Raw genomic sequence first — 19,746 nt, 5'->3', positions numbered from 1 at the left:
ATCAAAATTAGTTTTTAGCGTAATTGTACTAAATTTAGATCAAGTCGGCCTACTTTTTGAATCTACCCCTTATAAGGACTCTCATCGGAAGTAGCTCACCATATGACAAGGAAATCTTACTGTGAGTGCTTAATGATAAAAACATGTGAAGATTATTAAGATTCTCGACAAGCAAACAAATCTTGTTAAATTTGGAGAACGTCAGTTCATGTTTTTACAACGCTCTTCCATACGAGCACATCCATGGAAAGTATATCTTTCCGCGGAAACTTGGCATAATTTCTGGTAGTTTGGCGTATTTCCCCGAGTGTGGTATTTTTACTTTTTTTACACTCGAAAACGTAGAAAAATGTTAAAGCACTGAACAGACTGAATGCACTTACATCGTAATCGAAATTCAAAATCAATGTCAATTGCAATTAATTATTATAAAATTTACCAAAAGTAATTAAAATTGTTTTTTGGCCACCAATCATCGATCTTGCGCTTTATTAGTGTAAATACAAACAAAAAGTACACCATCTGCCCAGTTATTCAAACCATATGATTTTGCTGCGATAATGCTAGATGCTCACCTAGTTAATTGTATAACGCAGCAATATTGCAGCAATGCATATGATACAAATATTATTATTCTGTTCAGCGCTTAAATCAACAAGACAATCACATTAAGTTTGATCCGTCCTGCATACAGAAGTAAACATTCAAATCAAAGCGATTTTAATTTCTACACTTTTTGCTTTTCCTTCTTCGAATTAACTATATAAAGTATAATCACACGTATACACATAGGCCATTAAATGTAAATATATAAAATTTTGTGCCTCTGTGTTTGTTTGGAATGTGTCTATACGTATACCCTATTCTCGTCTCTAAGTCCCACCTATCAAGTATTTGCAGTTAGTACTCGCTTAACAACACAATTAACCTAAATTGTTTTTTGTCGTCTTCTTCTGCTTCTTCTGTGCCTTAAAAGACACTTTTTGTTTTATGTGTACCTACTGCGACTGTTATATAAGCGAAATTCAGTTTAGTGTTCTCTCTTAACTTAGATTTGTTCTTATTTTTCACGTGCACACAAATGCAGTGAAAACAAAGCAGTCTTTTGATCAGAGAAATGTATGCCGCAATAGCTGCACCAACAAGAAAAAATGTAGTTCAGAAATTATGTTAATGCATTCATGGAGAGAGCAAAACAGAAAGTATGTTGAGGACTTGAAACGAATATTTTAATACCCTTCACCTACATTCAATTAAACATCTCTTTGTTTTGTTTCATTTAGCATTCAACCCTATCTCTAGTTTAGTTAACGTGCAAAGATTCCAACAAATTATGTTAAATGTGTGCTATAAACTGTAATTCTATAAAGCATTCTACTACATACACATCATGAATAATTTCTTTAGAAAGTCATGGGCCTTTATTTAATGGATGTTAAAGGTTTTTATAATGTACTTAAAGTGACTTAAGCCCAAATAATGAAAGTTATTGAGAGAGAGCTTTACTAGAGATCTGAAGACACAAGCATGCCAAGTGTTGAAAATCATGGTAAAACATATCCCCCTTAGACTTTAGTCAATTTATTTTCAGAGTGATTTCAAAATTTCCTTACAAAACGTTTCTCACTTGGAAAATTGTTGACTTGAAGTTCTCACCACGCCTTTTTCAACAACACAAAATGTCCCCTCATTTATTTTATGCTAAGCTAATGTTAAAAGTCTTAACTTTGCCCATACTTTGTATTTGCGTAAACAATGCCACCTAATTAACATACGTACGCTTGACATGCAATAAGCTGAGCCTAAACTATTTGCAAGATTGTCTTTACGGCTATCCAAAAAACTTATATCAAACATTAATAGATAATTACAAAAAGGGTTTTTCTCTTAGGCGGGATGTCATTGAAGTTTTTGCCTCCTTGACTTCGTTTTTGAAGAAGAAACCTTCGTTTAAGCAAAAAAAAAAAAAAAACAATTTTACAGGCGTTCCTCGTGTAATCCGGTTGGTTTGTACTGCGCAGCATCGAAACAATTTTATTTAAATTAACTTTTAATGGAAAGTAGTATAATTAAAACTTGGGTGTTATATAAATGAATCAACGGCAATACGTACCGTGTTGCCATCGAAATCTGTCTTATGTTATATCGATGCCATACGAGGCTTTGAAATAATGCAAATCAAGACAGAATCTTAAAGTGCAAAATTTTATCATAGCTTAAATTTCATTCCAAACATATGTATGCTAATGGAAAAATGACGTAACTTTAAGTTTTTATTAAAAAAATAATATGAAGTCAACATTATAATGAAGAGCAAAAATTAATAATATATTCAGAGAACAAGTAAAAACATTACAATGGGGCACGGCCCACCATTAAATATCGTCTCTGCAGTTATCCATGTACCGACATTTCAAAATAAGGCGTTAAATGGGAAATGGTCAAAACAATGAACGAAAAAATTGTTCGGTACATAAAATAAACATAAAAGCAAAAAGCGATTGAAAATTAATCCATCGGAACACATTTATGACTTTTTAAAATCGTGATATAACAAAATGGTGTCATAATGTTCGTAAAGTTTGCATCATGTTGTGCCGAAACAGTGCTTGGCAATTACCACGCTATACGAGCGACGCCTGTACATGCTACTTAACTGTTTGCAATATTCCGCAAGACGTTAAACGTGAAATGCTTGCAGTTGACACTGCACAGACACCATTTTTACCCACAAACAAGTCGAACGCAAATTTTCGTATAGTTTCTAAATATCGTTCATCGTCGAGTAGTTTTTTTTTAGATCGCACTCATTTACAAACCTAATCTGTTCAACTGAGTGAAGAATGTGTTTTTTAACTCTGTGTAATACTTTCGATATGGCTTGAAGAGAGGAACAGACATCATTAAATCAACCCCTAGTTCTGTTAATACATTAATAGAATAAGAAAATAAGAAAATGCCTAATAGAATAAGAAAATGTCTATGTAGTTGCTACTGCTGTTGGATGTCGGTATAAAAATTTCATTCGTTTGAGCGAAGACTACACTAAATTACGGCTTAATCTCATCATTGAAATCTGTTCGGTATTGTTGCTAAAAATAAATAGTTTGTAAAGCTATTATAAAAAAATGGTGTAAAAAACCCAACAGATTATGCAATTAATAAATTAGATAACAAATAAGCGAAAACATTATAATTGCGCGAGGTCGGCTATTAAATACCCTACATCACATTGTTTAACACAATTCTTAATTTTGCCATAGAACACAAAACTTGCAGCCTTTTTATAGTCTACACCACAGGTATGGTACAGGATATATTAATTTAGGACGGACGTATGTAACACCCAGAAGGGCTTAAGGTAGACACTGGTCGAATTAGAATCATTTTCTAAATCTATCTAAGACTGCCAGTCCATCTGATGTCTGTCCATACAAATATATGTTCAAGCTGCAAGCGGCAAATTTTTGAGATATTTTGATAAAATTTGCTACACAGACGAACTTTGACCCAAGGACGAACGCTTTTGACAATGGATTGCAAAAGTCCACTTTTTAGATCCCTGACGCCGATTTGTCACTCAATCACTCAAAAAAGTTGCAAAATTTAAAATTTTTCGACAACAGTGGCTGAATAGTAGTGTTTCGGCATTCTTAATTGATACGAAAATTGTAGACCGACCTGAGTAAGTTTACGAAACCCTTCTCAAACAACAAAACTGAAGTTCATATGACAAGAAGGTCTAATTTTTAATGCTTTATTTGACCAATACCAAATTTCTCGGTCTATTTTTTGGGTCCCACCCTATGTAAGCGCCACATACGTCCACGCAAATTTAATATACCCTGTACCACAAGCGGTGTAGGATATAAAAACATTAAAAATTCTTGACACGTTTTTCTTTCTACAATGAAAACGCGTTATTGAAAAAATATTAAATAGTAAAAATGTTTAAATTGCTTCTTTTCAGCTTCTCTGACTAATTAATTAATTATGCTATTATTTGTATTGTTTTGACTCACAAGGCGAAAACGTTACATTATTTTTATTTAAATATACGTGTATGTACATTAAAAACGAAGACCGTGATTTAATCGGTTGTCAAAAGTAGGGTATAGTTCGAAGGAAATTCAATAGTTTTAAGCTACAGTTTGAAAGGGACTCAAAGTTTTGAGTTTTTTCTGCGGTCACTACTGTATACCCTACGTCACTTGTAGTGTAATCATCCAGAGGGACTTGAGATAGGTCCATCTTTTGTTATACCAGAAGGAGTAACTCTGTCCGTTTGTCCGCATTGATTTCTTGTGTTCAATCCATAGATTGATCATAATTTTTCTTATATATTATATATATATTATATGAAATTTGGTACACCGACGTGTTTTTTTCCAAGGAAAATGGCTCGAATCAAACCCCTTTGCCGTCCACTTTCCCTATAACTGTCCATTTTGACGAGCAAGACTAAAAGTTTAACCATTGATTACCATTGCGTTTGTCATATAAATGAGCAAAATGTCGAAGTAAATGTAACAAAGTTTGGGTACATAGAGTAGTCGCAATTATATTGAAACATTTTTCATTTAATGTTTGTAATGTTTCGTAAGAAATGGAGAATTTTCGAAAAATGTAGACTTGATATTCATTTTTAGGCAGGCCATGGCCCTTCGCTAAACGGCTTACACCGCCCTTCAATTATTTTGTGTAAGAATTTTTCAAAATAAAGCGTTATGTGGGAAGTGGTCAAAACACCTCGGTGTACTAAATTTCGTCGAAATATCTCGAAAGTTACGACTTATGGGTTGAATGCAAGAAAACAAAATGGACAAGCAAGTGTAGATCGATTTGGAAAGTGATTCTAAATCGATCGGTATCGCAAAAATTGGATCAATCTCAAGTGTTGCGTACTTCTGCCCAAAGTTAGTGTAACCTTATTCCACAAGTAGTGTAGTGTATATAAAGCAAAAAGCAGAAGCGAATAGAAACAAAACAAATCCAAAATATCCAAATGAGTCAGTTTCCACAACCTATTAATAAAAATCTTAAGCTTGTTTATGCAATAATTCTGCTGACAAGCTTCTTGGAGATTTTTGGCTTTGTTTAATTTAAAAATAAAACTTAAGTATATACTTAATTTCGTTTTAGTTAGCCTCATACAAAATGAGTCCAAAACTCCAGAAATAAAAACATGTTGCGTAGAAAACATCAAACAGAACTTTTCTCTAAAAACAAACTCAAAATATATCTATAAACAGCGTTGATTAGAAATGTCTCCATACCTACTGTACAGACGCAATACTGTGAAACTGCAAAAAGGAAATTCTCGTCTATGCGTTGGCTATACATATAGGCTTATACTTCACTGCTATTTGGCAGCAAATCAAGCGTACGTGAAAGTAATGTCTGGCAATCGTAAACACAACCAAACTAATAGTTGATCGCCAGCCAGGCAGTGTTTTTGAGGGAAATGTGGGAAAGGAAAGTTAAAAGATGAAAAGAAGCGAATAGCATTTCCATGAGATTTGTTTTAAATAGAAAATCGAATGGAATAGCGCAGAGTGCTTGTCATTTTAAGATGTATAGTATGGGCTATATATAGATTTAGGCTGCGGTTTTCCTATTATTTATTCTGAAAAAAGTTTTTCAATTTCATGCAAATGTATATTCATGCAGTCAAGGATTCCTTGTACACGTCCAAAATTTGAAAAATTGTTTCCAGCTACATACGTTGCGGTAGGGAGAGCTGCACAAATTACTTGAGCAAACTTAAAGAGAAGGGAATGAAGGAAATATATGAATTAATATTCTATAATAAATATAAAGCAATAATAGCTTCGCATAAAGTTCCTTACTAAGATAAGATTAGTCCCAGAATATATTTCTTTAGTCTAAATAAAGTATAATTATAATAATAATAATAATAAACGCAATAAAGTAAGTTATTGTAAACTAATGTACAAATAACTTAACACTTATTCCTATACCGGGTCTCTTACATGCATAAATGCAAGAAGATGAAGGAACAATTTACGTGTACTTTACACGGAAGCGAAAACTAGTAAGCAATATAGAAAGAAATACTCATGGTGGTAGTTGCTGCGTGGACTAATCAAAGCTGTGGGGGGAGGGGGATGATTGGCAAGTATTATGCGAAATATTTTTGTGTAATAGTGATAAGTTGCAATCGATTTTCGGGTTTCTTTCTACGGCTCTCTGCACATTTCCCCCACATTTCGACGGCCCTCTTAATTTTTCCTTGATTCCGTTGTTAACGTAGCGGGGATGTACAAAAAAATAGCGAAACAAGTCCTATGAGAAAAACAAAACCCGGCCTCGATAGGTGGCAGATTCCACCGCAAACAAAAAGGTCACATGTTTAGCTATGTTTTTTTGTAAAATAAATCCTCAAACAATTGCTCGAAATCCTATCCTATTCGTTAATAATGTTCATTCTTAATAATTTTCACTCATAAAATAGACAGACCATTAAAGAGATAGAAAGTCGACCAAAAATTAAAACAAAGAAAAAATTCGCTTCTTATTTTTTTGAATGTGGTTACTCACCCGTTCATAATGCAGTGATGAAGAAAAGCTATTAACATTCTTATGGTGTGGATTATATCCACGTTCTTACTCATTCTAAGTAATGTTTACTACATTTCTATACCTATAAGCGAAAGGTAAAGCATTCATTTTGTCGAAATGCTTGTAGTAACTACAACCAAAAGTATATATAAATATTATTGATCAGTAATAAACAGTATATAGACCTACTCATGTCCGTCTGGCCACATGTGGTAAACGTTTTCCATGTCGCTAAAACTAAGATATCGACTTCAAATGATGGCGGCGCTTGCAGCAGATTGTTATTGATAACGAGCTAAATTGGTCGAAGGACAGGCAACACACAGCGGACCTTTACACACCTTTTAAAATGCATAGATTCTTGATAAGTGTCAAGCTTTGAAGCGATCTGCAATATCTACTTAAAACTCGCAAAAATCGACCTATCTACGCTAACCCGGTGTAAAGCGTTGCAATTTTATTTTTGGGTCTTTTTTCTTCAGCTTTTTTTCTTTCTTTACATAAAGATGTTGAGCATAAAAGATTCGGTTGCATTTGGTTATAATTGTCTTACTTATTTTGACTTTGTGTGAAATCGTAAACTCACTGCTATTAGCGCGTTTTACATAAATAATTTATGATCGGGGAAATATACATACATCATATTAGGAGCCGGCGTTTTTTGTTATTACTTGTCTGTCTATCCGTCTGTTTATATGTGTTGAAAGGTGGGTGCAAAAAATTTAGAATTTCGAATCATGTTAACATTAAGTATGACATGCACAACCCCCAAACACAATTTTAAACAAGTGATGCATTTGAGCATGGCGCCAAACATTTTAGGTTACTATGTTATAAATTGTACATGTTGTTCTATTTATATGTTAATGTATATACTAGCAAAACGTTAGATAGTAACAAAACTTTTACGCAACACTTATTACCTATGAGAAAATATCTTAACAAACTATTAATCCCCGCTATCTGACGACTATTTTACGATGTGAATAAATTTAATTCTATTCAAAACAAGGCTCCCCGGCGAACGCTTAAATTCTAATTTGAACAGTAAATTAATCACATCATCATCTTATTCTACAATTCAATAAAACTTAACATGACTCATTCGGAAATAAAGGAAAATTTTTATCCAGTAGCAGATTCTAGTGAAGCAAAACATTCGAGTAGAAGTAGTGAACTGTGAAAGAATGAAACTTGAATGATTTAGATAACATAATTTAAATATCTTGTACAGTATCAAGAATAAAAATCTCTTTTTATCCCGATTTATTAGGAATGGCTTTTTGTTTCTTTCATTAATGCCTTATTTCAAAATTAAATGGAATTAGAATGATTCATTCAGAAACACGATGACGCTTTCATCGAATAGTAGATTCTTGTGAAGCAAAAAATTTGCGTTAACAAGGAAGAAAGAACTTGAATGAGTTCGTTAATTTATACTGTATAGAGAAGTCTGTTTTGCACTGGTGGAATAGAAATTGATTTTTGCTTATTTCATCGGCACCTTATCCCGCAGTCCGGTAAAGCTCTCCTCAGAAACTAACGTTGTCATTTGGAGCAAGAATTTTTTCCATATATTTCGAGCCTGAATGCTCCTTTGTCCTTTGTCTTTCTTTAAAGAGCATCAATGATTTAGAAAATTTCTACAGTATCAGAAAATTAAATCTAATCAAAGCCAGTTCAATGCAAGCGGCACGTTTGTACACCTTCTTAACATTGAAAAAATTCCGAGAACAAAGGGACCATATCCGGCCAAATTACTGACAACGTAAATCCAATTACTATTTCAAAAAAAATTCTCACAATGAAATTTGAATAATTATAATGACAAAGTAAACCGATTAAAAAATATTTTTAAAAAAATAATATAATATTGTACAAGCCAGACAACAAAGATAATAAAAACAGGGCTGTTTGTATGCTTCACTATTAATTTTCAAACCGACATACACAACAGTTTTTGTCTCTAGATTTCGTATCTTCAAAAAACCTACTAACACATGTCGCTACAAAGTTGTTACTTTTTCCATTTTCTATTACTTTACATAACCTGTAGTGCAGGGTGTGCTATGTTCATAAGGATGTATGTAACACCCAAAAGAACTTTAGGAAAACGCACTTTTCATTATTATGCTGATTGATTCAGAATCAATTCTTGAACTGATTCAAGCCTGTCTGTCCGTAAGTCCTCAGATGTCTGCCCATGTATTGTTGTCTTCTACATGCATTTTGCAAAACTTCGTACGCTGGCGTGTTTTGGCCCAAGCATTAACCCTAATGAAAGTGGATTGAATCGAGTTAGTTTTACGAGCACACCACATATGAAGCTCCGTTGTTATGAAAAATTTGGACTGGATGCGCCTATTTCTTGAAAACCTTCCTTTACAACTGTTTCCACAGAAAGTACGTTTTTGGCTGAGTAGGCAAGAGTCTCGACTTTCAAGTCAATTGTCGTGGGTTCAAATGTCAAGTGCGGTAGAGTTTTTAATAGAGCCGAAAGCCTTAGATGCTAGCGCTTTAAAACTTTAGTCTTAGAATTTATTCTCTGGCTAAATTTATAATAATAATAATAATAATAATAATAATATTAAAAAAAAATCTAATTTGTAATATTTTTCTGATAAAAATTCAACATAAAAATAATTTGCATTAAGTTTGGATGATGCCGTTCTATTTTGTGGACCCCACCCCATGGAACAAAAACGTCTGATTTTTAATACTTATTTACGAAGAAAGGTGAAGAGTAATGAGAACAAATTAATTTTGCCAAATTTAAAGTTTGCCAGGTTGTTATGTTTTTTGAACTCTCCTCTATAGGAAACAAGGTACAATTCTTAGTTTTTTATCATGACAATAAACACAGAACTGCAGTAGCAAGCAAAGTGGTGCAGAGTATTTGATGGTCGGTCATGGTCGACTGTAGTGTTTTTACTTTTTTTAACTTGGTCTTGTTGTGAAAGTAATGCTTGACAATCGCATTATTCATTGCATATGTTTGATATCTTTGTTACGCTCACTCTGTTATACAAAAGAAGCCCCACAAGCTTACTTACTGTGTCACTTCATCTCTATCAAGATATAGAAACGTATTAGCTACTTATAAAGATTATATACCTTTTGCAAATCTATAGATTGCTGTAATAAAAAAATTTAAAGTTAACTATAAGTGCTAGGTACACCTTTGTTTCATATCCATAATTAAAGGTTATGAAGAGGATACAAAAGTTTCAAAGGGGCTTCTAAATAATTTGCACACTCTGACAGCGAGCACTCCGATAATATGCCCAACATTTTTTTTTTTTTTGCTACTGAGCAGAAAGACACACCACACACAAGAAGTATTTTTCCCATAAACATTTCATATAATGTATGGGAAACGTTGAAAGGAAGACGTAAGAGCATTTCAGAAGAGAACTTGAAGAATCAAGCCTTGGTACTCATAAATTTTTTTTACATGCAACCAGCTCTATGGCGCACCAGCAATTACTTCACACCATTCTGGTTAACACAATTATTCAGATAACGAATTTTCAATATACTGTGTTATATGAAGACTGTTTGAAAAATTGGGCCGGCTGAATTGATCTATAATAGGGTTCTTTTTTGGGCCAAAACGTCATCATGGTTCATCAAAATATGTTAAAAATTGAGACCTTTGGGGTAAATACAATAATATAAGATGGACAGACGGGCAGACAAACAGATATTCTGAATCGATCGGTATATATACATTGGCACAAAATACATCCAGTATCACAAGTTACGTAGGGTACAGTAGCTTGAAGTCAACGTGGAAGGGCAAAGAAGAAATTCGGAACGCACTTCCAGTAAAAAGCAATAGTGAATATAGGTTTTCCGATATGCAATAAAGAAGGATCATTATTTTCGAGTTGTTTTTGTTCTTATTTCGAAACTAACAAATATGTCTTAAAAGATCAGCTTCATTATCACTTTTAGCGGTCAGTGTGTGATTAACATAGTAGAAGCCAACAAGTCCGCTTCGAGATGGGAGTCGTTTTCCTTCTTTCACTCAAATGGCATTTTGCTTGCTTTAGCTCTGTCGACATACTTTACCTAGAAGAAACATATTCTTTTTGATTATTCACCATCAGCATATCGGCTCAACTACTCCGTTTACAATCAACTTAATCATTCTGTTCGGATACACACTGTAACAGATATTATATAAAAATTAAAAGTCTGTCATTAAGAAAATCTGTTCCAGCAACTAATACACATTTGAACTCGAATTTTAAAAGGCTTACTCTCTCTTTGTAGATCCATTTGTGCTCCTGGATATCCAAGAGGCGTATTTAAACGAATATAACTTCCATATTTTTTTACGTTAGGCAAGTCTCATTGTCAGAAGCAAAAAACAGCATGTACTGGAACTAAATAACATGTTAAAGCCAAGTTGCCTGACGTGGTACGGGAAACTTATTTAAATTTATTCAACCTTTTGAATGTCCGCCATTTGTTAAGAAAAAAATAGATTTTTAATATTTGGCAACATACATCTCCATTTCCTCTCGGTTAGTTAACAAGGGTACTCTTCACGAGTAAGAAACAAAGGTTGTCAAGATTCCTTACAAATATTGCTAAAGTTGGTTGTTTCGTAGCAAGTATATAATGGGAATGTAGCGCAACCGGAGAGCGAAACATACGCTTTGTGGTAATAATTCACATAGAGGCTATTTATTGTTGAGTAGTTGGTTGGCTGGTCGGTTGGTTTGAGTCAATGGCCATTTCTTTCTTTCTCGTTTCTTGCGTGCATGCACAATACATCGACGTTTTAAGACGCCGAGACAAGGAACCAGCAAATCTAATTTAAAGATGATTTTTTGCTTCTTTTTTAACATTCTTTCTTTTGTTTTCACTCTGGTTTTTATCACTCATCCCGAGGGAAAATGAAAATGCAACAGCGTTAGTGAATAGTGAATATAAAGACGTTGCCGAATGAGAACGCCTTGCTATCATATCTAACTAAGCAGACAAAAACGTAGAACAGAATCACACTTGACGTCGTTCGGCGAAGATAACAAACAATACATATCGGTCAATATTTTGTTTGCTTTGTGTTCTATTTTTATTATGTTCTGCCACTTCTAATATAAGTATGGTGGCAGGTTGCATAAAATATAAAAGTATACCTCATGATATGTAAATCTCTTACAGAAAGTGATTAAAAAGTGATAAAAAAACAATTTTTGTTTTTTTTTTTTTGCTAACGACAAACCGATAATTAAAAACTGCATTTTTCTGATGTGACTCTTCAGAACTGCTTTAAAATCAAAATAAAGAAAACTGCGCGAAAAAAGATATTCAAGCGTCACACAATCATTGTCATCATAAGAACATGGCTTCATTGCAGCAAAAACGGCCTTCCATATCGAACTGGTTTTCGTCGCTGCGCCGTCAGCCTAAAAATAAAAGAACTTCCAATTCAGTGGTATATGGCACCGAGAAACCATATCAACGAAGTTGTATAGATCTCAGTGCGAGTACGTTTTACATACCGCAAAGTACAACAACCACAGGGAACGGAACCGGCCATTTGTCAAAAAGTAGTCTTGTTGATGGAGAATGTAAAGCTAAGGCAAAGTTATGTATACGCTGCTGCTCCACCATTTTGCCTACAAAAGCGGAATCTCAAATATCGCCATCAACGCCAACTGTAAATGATCTCAGCACTTCCAATACCAATGGCAAATCATCAGCTAAGCCTCCTTTGCCGAAAAGTCTCTCAAGTCCTCGACAAGAAACTAATTTTACTTCAACTGGTACTACCGCTACTATCACGTCTTCTATAACCTTTGAAACTGAACAGCGCAAGAATATGGAAACTGTACGATTGGCTTCAGTTGATTCAAGCAGTCTTCCCAGTTCGCCCTCAACACCGACCACACCTATACATATCATTAATAAAACTACCGAATTTAAACGTGTGTCAACTACTAAAACAACGAAAACTATCGTTACCTCCCGCCCTGTAGAATTATTACTTAATGAAAAAGGTGAAATCATTCTCAAGCGACCAAAATCTCTAGAAAAATCGACGCGTTCCAGCAGCTTAGGCTGCGTTTTAGACGATGAACAGAACGATCAGTTCGATGAAAGTCCTTCCATCTGTGATAGTCCCCGTACGTTGGCTTTAAACGGTATCGATACTGACTTGAAATTTATCGATGATAGTTCAACATCACAAAGTGAAAATGAACGCAACTCCCAGCAAAGTTGTCTTGGAATAGCAGATAAAGAGAACTTCCTCTCAAAATCTTACGCGAACCCAGATTCTATCAAATTTTGCACTACTCCACGTTCCATGAGTTTGTCAACCCCTAACAACGATAGCAATCGTGGTTCTCGAAAACAGCGTTTTAAGGCTGGCCTTAAATATAATGATAATTACAACAATAACAACAATAATAATAATAATGTCGATGATTTGTGCGATGACTGTCGCAACGTTATTGAAAGAAATTTGAATAATCGCTTAAAACAACAACAATTAAAACAACAAAAATACGCAAATGCTGTGATATATCCGGATATTAAGGTAAAATGTTTTCATATAAATTTTCTGCATTAAGTAAACTTCTCACATATAAAACAATAACTAAAATCGTAATGAGTTATTTCGAAATTTTTAAAGACTTTTTTCTTTTTTTTTTTACGTATAAAAAGGCGACGATCAGAAAGAAATGCCAAAAAAAAAAAAAAAAAATATAGAAAGACATAGGGAGTGCCTACAGTCTGGTGGTGGGTACCTGCAAAATCAGTATCTGTTTTGCCCCTACCGACTGAGCACTCGCCAGATAGCACTGCGACGTATAACCGAATTATTATAACCGAATTATTATTAAAAAGAAATGCTTTCTGCGATCGTAATTAATGGAAGACGACTATTCATAATTGAATTTACCCTGCGATTAAAGACCGGCCCACTAACGAACCATTGAGGAATTGTACTTGTTTGAAACTCATGGCTTGAGCTTACGGTTTTGTACAACGCATGCCTGAAGTTTAGTTACATACTTTGGCAGTCAGTTCACCTTATATTCCTGACATTATTATAAATTGAAGCAAGACGATGTTTCCGGTTATAATTACATAATTATATGTTTTTTTTCCAAACCATAAACGATTTTCAAAATCAGTAAAGAAAACTAGAAACTAAAGAATTTTCAATCACAAACGCACTTAAAACACTGGAAACTTTTATACACAGTGTAACGACTTATCCGTGTAGGTACGTAGAAGTTAACAAGCATCTAAGATATTTCTCTAATTAAAGGCAAATAGTTTTAGTTAAGAAAAGAAAACAAGAGCCAGTTTACCGCTACGTTTTATTTATAGCCAATCCTGACAACTGTGTTTAGTTTGCCGCTGCTTAGGTTGTTTGGTCTTTATATACAGAATTTGTTTAGGCTTTATATGCAGACCTTATTTCATTTGCTCTTCTTACTTTTAAAAGCTCCGATATTTTCAAAAAAATAATATGAGATGTTGATATTGTAGTGATGAGTTTGCTTTAATTGACTTGAAAGCGAAGAGACTTTACAACTGACTCAACATAGTAGTAATTTTTCGGAATGCACTAGATTTTAGCATAAAAATTAACGCAGCAAAGAATCAACATTTTGCACAGGGCATGAAAAGATTCGACCAAAACCGGACAACATTTCCTTGCTGCTATTCCATGTACGTAATTAATAACAGGCGATTGTATCTCAAATTATATATCAGACACGACACGACATGTAACAATTCTTTTTTAAGCTTTACTCAAGGCACTTGCTTAAAATGTTGTTTCTTTATGTGAATCTCTCCAAATGGCCCATGAAAAATGTGAGCTGATGAAGTTGCACTCTCCCTCTCTCTCTCTCTCTCTCTCTCTCTCTCTCCCCCTCCCTCTCTCTGGTTACAAAAATAACTTAGTTTTACGTTAAAGTTGCTTTTTTATAAAACATTTCGCTTGTGTTCAGAAAACCGGCTGGATTTTCAGTTTTATTCTTTGTCAGGCCAAGTAGACCGACCGGCTTTGTTGGCAATGACATCTAACTCATAATTAGTATAGTTGATTAAAAAACTTGCCTATTTTTACATTTGTATAAATGAATAATCACTTTTCAACTTTTGCAATATGTCCTTCGTATGTGAAGGACGGCTGTTCATAACGCTATGCGTGTAGTTCGCAAGCGTGTAGGTACAGACGTTAATCTTATGTATGTAAGATTTGGCATAAAATAGCTTTTTAACTTAGAAATTTTCGAAAATAGCAATCAATGGCGTGACTTACAAGAAGAACTTGCCGCAATGAATACATAATTGCCAAAAGTGAGATCTAGAGTTTTTTAGCGTTATATATGTCTTGTAGATTTATGCAGGTAGGAAAGTCTTCCAAACATCCTGACAAGAGGCAAAAATTTATAAATGTCTATATGGGGTTCCGTGCATATCAAGCGCCAATGACTTTAATACAATCTTCCAAGTGATTTCTATGGGAAAATGTAAAATGTTCCTTCAATGAATAAATCACATGGAGTGTATAAGCTTGCTGCTGCCGTTTTTTTCACATTCGAGGCTTTATTATAAAAAAATGGTCGTACCTTCACTATTCAACATGTTATCCATTGCTGACCACTACTTACTTATGTTATCTTTTAAAAATACTATGAATTCCGTGCAAAAAGGCCATCAACGAAATAACCCATAAATGAATATCGTCATAAGAATGGAAGCATCATTCGAACAACTAATAAGTCCATTATTGAAAGCAGTGTCTGTCGAAAGGAGTGCACATCACATGGAAACCTTACAACATCTATAGGCATTTTAAGCCAGTTTTGATAGCAGTTTACTACACCTGTTCACAGCTCCAAGGAACTATGTTGGGTACGCTTCAAAGCGATAGCCTATGCAATTGCATATATAGCTTTAAGATAGTACTTTCAAATAAAGAACCTGTAGTACCACGGCCCTTCTCTCTTAGAAAAGGTTGGAGTCAAATGCATAGATTCAACAGCTTTAATCAATTTACACATTAAACTAGCTTGTGCGAAGCCAATTTGTCATTAAGAAGTTTCTTTTTTTAAAAACATGAATGTTCACATATTGTAGTCCTAGAAGATATCTTTCAAACTAAACACTCCTTACAGCATTGCTGGTGGAAGCAAAGCTGGTTATGTCTTGTCCCAAGCATTAACAGTCAAAACAGTATATTCTTCGAAAAAGAATGGAATTATGCTTCAAAACCGAAATTCGTACCAAATAGTAACACGTTGTGGACGCCTTCGTTTCTCAACAGTCTCTCACGGGTTTTCTGAAGCCTAAATGCGACATATTTTACCGCTTAACCCATCCATCAAGATGAAAATGAACCACGTTACTATTAACAAGATTTTTTAAAAAATCAGCGTCCCCTTACTCCATATTCTCCCTTACTCCATATTCCATAAAAATTTCTCCAAAAAGAAAGCGAACTTTTTTTTGTATTGCTCTCCATTCTTACCTTTTTTGCCGTATACTTGTCATAAGAAATGCTATTCGTATCGTTATCTTGAAGGAAGACATATGAAAACGTTTAAAAAAAATATACATTTTGGACAAATCGCTCGAAAGGCACCATCGGTAGTGTAACAGAAACTGAGGACCTCTCTGTTTTCAACACGATAACCATATCAAGTCCTTTCTGCTTTTCTTATAAGTTACAGCAAACACAATAGTGATTCTACAATATTTGTATACAAATGGGAGAAGATCGACCGAATTTATACAACGTTATAGAGTGTCGAAGTTTCATTCATTTGATCTGAAATTGTTTTTATTTTATTTATTTTCCATAATGCCACAAATTTATCTTTATACGATAGGATTATTTCATCGATGAAATAAATTTTGTTTGTCAACAACGAACAAAAAAAATTTACATTTTCTAAAAAACTAACAAGCAACACTACACTACTTGTTTGCCATTATTAATTAACTCTGCCGAGCATAGAAATTTTACTCCATCGTTGTGTACTGTTATACTGGTCTTCGCTAAAACATAATTAAACCGTTGAAAGGTTAATAACCCTGAACTGTCAATTATATCACACAGTCTTCTTTTTTCTTTTTTTTTTTGCTGGTACAAACAACGAAAAAACTAAATCTTCAGCCAAGGGTTCCACTCAAAACTTTGAAAAAATTAACTAAGAAATTCGTCCACTGTCGGAAAAAAAAACAAGACGGCATTTTGGAGATATTTGCATTATATATTTTTGTTTACAGTTTGATACTCTCCACCTATGTGGTACAAGGGCCTATTAAGCTTGTGGGGATATATACAACACCTAGAAAGACTTCACTTTTACCAACACCTATTGATTTGAAGACATTTTCTGGGGCGATCTGAGCTTGAGTTTCCGTCCATCCGCAAGTCTATCTTATTTCGTGATGCTCAATCTAGAGGTTGTATGGTGCATCAACATGTTTTGGTCCAGAGAGGAACCCTATCGAATATGGTTCGGAACGGATAATCCCTTCGAGCGCTTCTCCGTATAACCTGATTTTAAAAAGTGCTTATATGGATTACTGTATTATTCGCTATCTAATGATGAACTGTGGCCTACTAAAGTATTTTTACTTGTTCGATTTCGGATTACGTAAGGGAAAATTTATTTGTTGAAGGGAGCTCTGCGTAAGCTCTAGTTGAGTTCATAACTTCTAAAAAAATGATCAAATGCTATGCTGCGGTTCCTGTTTGAAATAGAATTCACAGTTCGTGTCCCAAATTTTGCCCTCAATTATGGCCTTCTTGCTCAATATAAGAGGACTCCCCCCTAAGTAGGTGACAATAACTTACATCAGCGTGCAATCATAGGCAACTTGTGAAATTTTGATATCATAATTAGAAATTTTTTTCTTATTTAACGTTATCTGTTAATTTAAAGTGAAATGACAAACGAATTTTGAGATTGCAATATGAAATAATAAATATATTTAGTTCAAATTTCAAATCAGCCTTAAAGCCTTACAGTGTGGATACCACTTCTCATATTAGTTCTTTCCCTTTAACAGTGAGTGGCTTTGAATATGTGTTATTCATATCGGCAACCCTGTAAACCATTACTTTATCGCACATTTGCAATATAAACATCATAGCATACGACAAAAGTAAATCAATTGCAACATAGAGACTAATTTGAAAAGCAGTGACTGATGTGAGCTAAATCGTTACAAATAACAACATACTGTTATGAAATTCACTTTTCTAAGATAGGACTCGTACTACCAGATCGTAGATATTCTTTCCTTAAGAGTAGGATTATTCTTAATTTATTTTTGGCAATACTTTCGATTGCTCAACTCTTATGTTCCTTTTTGTTTTTTGCTACTCTGCCTTCTACAATTATTCTATTTACATAGATTTTTACAAGCATATTTATTTATGTAAATAAATTCATGGCTTCATTTTTAATCCGTTAACTTGCTTTTTCGCTAATCTTTTTCATCGGCCGGCAGCTGCATGACGCGCCGCGAATGCGCATTTGGTTTTTCCCTCTCTAGGGAATTTATTATTTAGGAGAATTGATTAGCTGGAACGAACTGGATTTGGCCTTTACGTAACAATAGCATGTTAAATTATATAGTTAAATAAAAATAATATCCAATATTATATATATAAAAAGAAATATGTAAATAAAACCCTTTATTTCAAGCCAGAAAAGCATTAAAACCTTTACATGTAAATCTTTTTGAGCCTTCATTTTATAGCTTACAGCTAAGTAACAAGAAATTCAAGTCAAGACTTTTTATTTTTTTAGTTTATTTGTTTATTGTTTTTAAAGACTACCTTAAAAATGTACTCATGCAAATAAAGTAGAATATAATGTTTCACATAATTGCGTTACATATCAGATGTACCCTCTGTGCATATACATATGTGCGTTTGTCAAGTGCACAAATGCGTGTGTTTAGGTAAACATTCTTGATGGCTTCTACACTATATTGTAAGAAGAATAAAATGTCAAATTGACAATTACTTGACGAACATAACGATAATAGCAACAAGAAAATATCTAGATCATTGTGACAGCGTCTTTCTTTACATGGGCTAATGAGAAGCCACTCAAGTTACTGGTTGATAAAATGCATCAGCATAAATAGTAAAGTTCTTCTGCATATTGCTTTATCGTATTCTCTTACTACGCATACATACTACTCACGGACGTCACATTGAAGACCTAACAAGAAATTTTACAAACCTAAAATATGCTGATATTTCCAATTCCGTTTCTGGTTTATATGATGCTTCTTCGTCTTCATTGTAATTTTAACTTGAAAGTTGCTGATAGCAATATTTCGAAATGGAAGCGTTTACGGATGGATGGACACTTTTAAAGCTGACATGTAGGAACGGAACACACTCTCTAAGTTGCAGCTCTTTAAGTAAACTTTTGCCATCGTTTGAGTTTCATTGACATTACGTACTCCGAAAATCCAAGAGGAACATATGCATTTCACAAAATCCCTAACTGAGCGCATTTGCAAGTTACGTAAGAACGTAAAAGCTAATATGAATGCAGAACACGCTTGCGGGCACTGAACGCTTGTCGATTTTAGTTTTCATTATTTTTTCTTGAAAATGACTATTTACAATAAACAGCAAAACATCCAAAAACAGACAAAACATAAGACAAAACCAAATCCGCATATTGTGGTTTGATGTATTACAAAAATTAATTTATTTCTTTAGAGAGAGAGAGAAACGTATAAAAATTTATCGATACACATTTTCTATCTCATTCTTTTTCCGTTTTTATACGAGTCCATGTTACCAAATCATACGAACGTAGTCGTAAGTTTTTCAAAGTTACACAGACCCATCTCGTATATTAAGGTGAGTTATAGCCCGATCAATACATATTTTAAGAATTCAATTAGAAAATCTGCTTACTGAGCGAAAGTAGCCGCTTTACTTTACTTTAACTTTATTTAACCGCCTCCAGGTGTAATGCTACAATTTCAAAATTCTCAAAATTAATCAATGAAATCTCAATTTAATTTTCATAAGCCGAATTTGAAGATACACTTAACCTAAAAACGAGTAATTAAAAGGCAATTATAGGCCCATAAAATTTCAAATCGTTAAATAGTGATCTAATATTTGACAGCAAAGCG

At 33.9% G+C, this 19,746-nt stretch overlaps 1 protein-coding gene across 2 annotated transcripts in view; it reads left to right on the top strand.

The window, feature by feature from the left end:
• Positions 1-19,746, top strand: part of LOC119640640 — an 81,314-nt gene that overhangs the window by 47,388 nt on the left and 14,180 nt on the right. Inside the window, exon 3 of one of the 2 annotated variants that reach the window (XM_038038817.1) lies at positions 11,859-13,138. In XM_038038817.1, coding sequence (XP_037894745.1) covers positions 11,939-13,138 — 1,200 coding nt within the window. In that variant the 5' untranslated portion in view covers positions 11,859-11,938. Of the gene's footprint in view, positions 1-10,942; positions 13,139-19,746 lie in introns of those variants that run through there. The other variant, XM_038038818.1, reaches the window with a different exon arrangement.

This window comes from Glossina fuscipes, unplaced genomic scaffold, assembly GCF_014805625.2.
Source record: "Glossina fuscipes isolate IAEA_lab_2018 unplaced genomic scaffold, Yale_Gfus_2 121, whole genome shotgun sequence".
Taxonomy (NCBI): Eukaryota; Metazoa; Arthropoda; class Insecta; order Diptera; family Glossinidae; genus Glossina; species Glossina fuscipes.
This window is presented reverse-complemented; position numbering and strand designations above follow the sequence as displayed.